The 1,392-nt window shown below is 38.9% G+C and overlaps 1 protein-coding gene across 1 annotated transcript; it reads left to right on the top strand.

The window, feature by feature from the left end:
* Positions 1-277: 277 nt before the first annotated feature.
* Positions 278-1,027, top strand: LOC110037737 (mannose-specific lectin-like). Its single transcript, XM_020742444.1, has one exon. The coding sequence runs from the start codon at positions 357-359 to the stop codon at positions 876-878; it is 522 nt and encodes a 173-aa protein (XP_020598103.1). The 5' UTR covers positions 278-356; the 3' UTR covers positions 879-1,027.
* The last annotated feature ends 365 nt before the right edge of the window (positions 1,028-1,392 follow it).

Raw genomic sequence — 1,392 nt, 5'->3', positions numbered from 1 at the left:
TAGTCCCATTTATAAATTTTTATACAAAGCACTATAACTAAATTTACTTTAAATTAACTTTGCGTATCTTCTAATAAATCAAATAAATAAAAATGTAGGCACACTAGTGAGACGCGGCTCTCCGAAAAATAAAAAAATAGAAGGAAAAAAAAAATACTTGTGTACAAAAATCATGTGCTGGATTCGACATGATTTTCTTTTACTTGGTACGTTTCACTTTAACCATTGTCGATTATATCATATACATTTAATATTTTTACTTTATTTAATTTTCCAGATACGCCAAAGCTCTATAAATTGAGACTTCAGCCCACAGCAATCTGAACCATACAAGAAAACCTCCCTATTAACCAACCATGGTTTTCTCCTCAATGATTAAGTCCCTTCTCTTCGCCGCATCCCTCACAATCCTTCTCGCCAACCCATCCTCGGCCCAGAACTACAACCACTTGCTCGCCGGTCAGCGTCTCAACACAGGTGAATCCCTCAGAACTGATAACTACATATTCATCATCCAGTACGACTGCAACCTCGTCCTCTACGAATCTAATACAGCGATATGGGCTTCGGGAACTGACGGTAGGGGTCAAGGCTGCTACCTCACCATGCAGCACGACGGCAATCTCGTCGTCTACGACTATACAAATACGGCCGTATGGGCGAGCAACACCGACAGAGAAAATGGAAACTATATCCTTATAGTACAAAGGGATCGCAATGTTGTCATATACAGCAATCCCATTTGGGCTACGGGGACTAATTACGCTGGCTCTGTGGGCGTCGTTGTCGCTGCCGCACGTAATGGGACGGTGGGGGTTTCGGGGGCAAAGCAGAATAAGGTGCGGGAAATGGGTAATATTAGGGAGGTAATTAATTAAGAGCGAGTAATAGGCAAAAACTTGTGTGTGTATGAGCAATGGTAAATAAGATAAGCATGCTTATAAATGCATGCTTTGTGTATGGTTTCCTGGCCCTGTATGTGGGATCGTATGGATGAAATAAAATGGCTTCTGTTTTCTACTGTCAATATGAGCATACGATGCACGTCCCATTCAGAAGAACTGCAGTTTTGAATGTGCCGAACACTAGCAAGAGCTAGGATTACTAAGCTCTGCTAGTTTATACCCCGATATTTCTTAGTATAAAATAAATACTTTTTTTATAGTATTTTAACTATTTTAGGTATTTGATGAGATCCCTTCATTAGTTGAAACATCAAGCACCCAAAAAAAGTATGTAAACCAAAATTACCATGCATTGTTTCCACATTTGTCATTTGCATTTTCAATTTTCCAACATGGAAAGTAATGATGTTTCGTGAAATCCAACCTTCAATTATTCTTTCTTACAAAAGTCGCAAAAATATATTTCATCACACATGAAGAGGGATTT

Source organism: Phalaenopsis equestris, unplaced genomic scaffold (genome assembly GCF_001263595.1).
Source record: "Phalaenopsis equestris unplaced genomic scaffold, ASM126359v1 Scaffold224277, whole genome shotgun sequence".
Lineage (NCBI taxonomy): Eukaryota > Viridiplantae > Streptophyta > Magnoliopsida > Asparagales > Orchidaceae > Phalaenopsis > Phalaenopsis equestris.
The sequence above is the reverse complement of the archived record's forward strand: the minus strand, read 5'-3'. Positions and strand labels throughout refer to the sequence as shown.

Excerpts from the sequence above, each read along its gene's own strand:
- LOC110037737 (XM_020742444.1), top strand. The coding sequence starts at position 357 with ATGGTTTTCTCCTCAATGATTAAGTCCCTTCTCTTCGCCGCATCCCTC.